Raw genomic sequence first — 1,326 nt, forward strand, 5'->3', positions numbered from 1 at the left:
AAACCTTATACCCATCAAATACAAAACGAGGAATATTAGACTATTGACAGAAAAAAAATGCCTATCATCATAAAGAATAGAAATTTATTTCTGCCAGGAACTGCCATGTCAAACGTTACATGCAGATGGCCATTGTGGAAGGGTGCGGCGTGAATTCGTCGAGTCTTGGTCAGAGCCATAGATCATGGAGGCATCAAGGTAGGCGGTTGCCACGTTCATCTGATTCCTCGGGCCTGATAACGGACACGCCAGGGAGCACAGTTAAGTCGTGTAGATTGTGTCTTATTAAGTAGTGGATATTTTTTCTTGTGAGATGATATAATCTATATTTGCAACTGGTGCTTATATGAAGACTGTGGGTTTAGCAGCTCTAGAATACAGATATCTTTCAACTGAACGGGTCAGCATAAGTCAAGTTGGTACCTTATAGTATCTGAAGAATGTATAAAATGAGCCAACTTAAAAAAAAAAAAACGCCCATTTTCCTATGAGCAAAAAGAACATAAACGCTCGGGGAATCAAGTAGCCGAAAGCATATTTTCCAACCTACCGGATTTGCATGTCGGCGCAGGGACTGAGCGCAGCAACGGCATGCACGTCTGCTCAAATTGGCTTAGGAACGGGTCACTGAGAGAGATGCTGACGCTGGCGCACTCGGAGTTGATCATAACAGTGACGGCATCCAAGGACTTTTGGCAACACGAAGTGGTTTCAGCCCCTAGGTAATAGAGATGTGTGTTGATGATATAACAGGATATTGGTAATATCGTCATTGATAATATTGGAGTAAACGATATTGGGTATTAATGACATCCAAAAAATCATAATGATGTAAATGATATTAGTGTTAATGATTAGTTTTAATGACATTAATTCTATTGGTGTTAAGGATGCAGAAATTATAAGTTAATGGTAACTATTAATTATTAAAATGTTGTGGTAATGTCCAAAGCAGTTTAAGATATGCCTTTTTCTTCGTTATGGTAATATTATTGTCGTTAATGTTCCTGATAATATATAAAAAATGAAAAGAAAGAAATTACGATTGAAATAGTCTGTATTCAGAAACACCAAATGATACTGCAGAACATAATGACCCATGTAATATATTCATATATACAGTCCACTGAGGAAGCCTCCAGCCTCTCACTTGCAACTAAGGGCGTGGCGGCCAGGTCGAGACCCACGAAGATGCCGAAGAGCTCGTGCAGCAATGTACGGGAGGAGGACGGAGAGCTGGGCAGTCTTCCGACGGCCTGGCTGACAAGGCGGGCGTTGGGTAGGTCGCTACTGTCAATGGCTTTACGCGGCATCGAAATGCCTGCG

The 1,326-nt window shown here is 41.3% G+C and overlaps 2 protein-coding genes across 2 annotated transcripts in view; one reads left to right on the top strand and one right to left on the bottom strand.

The window, feature by feature from the left end:
• LOC119591366 (chorion peroxidase-like) overlaps positions 1–194 on the bottom strand; it is a 2,647-nt gene extending 2,453 nt beyond the window's left edge. The window contains exon 1 of the mRNA XM_037940106.1: positions 120–194. Coding sequence (XP_037796034.1) covers positions 120–179 — 60 coding nt within the window. The 5' untranslated portion in view covers positions 180–194. The remainder of the gene's footprint in view (positions 1–119) is intronic.
• Positions 1–1,326, top strand: part of LOC119591364 (chorion peroxidase-like) — a 28,494-nt gene that overhangs the window by 16,248 nt on the left and 10,920 nt on the right. The gene's annotated exons all lie outside the window — the stretch shown is intronic.

This window comes from Penaeus monodon, chromosome 28, assembly GCF_015228065.2.
Source record: "Penaeus monodon isolate SGIC_2016 chromosome 28, NSTDA_Pmon_1, whole genome shotgun sequence".
Classification (NCBI taxonomy): Eukaryota; Metazoa; Arthropoda; class Malacostraca; order Decapoda; family Penaeidae; genus Penaeus; species Penaeus monodon.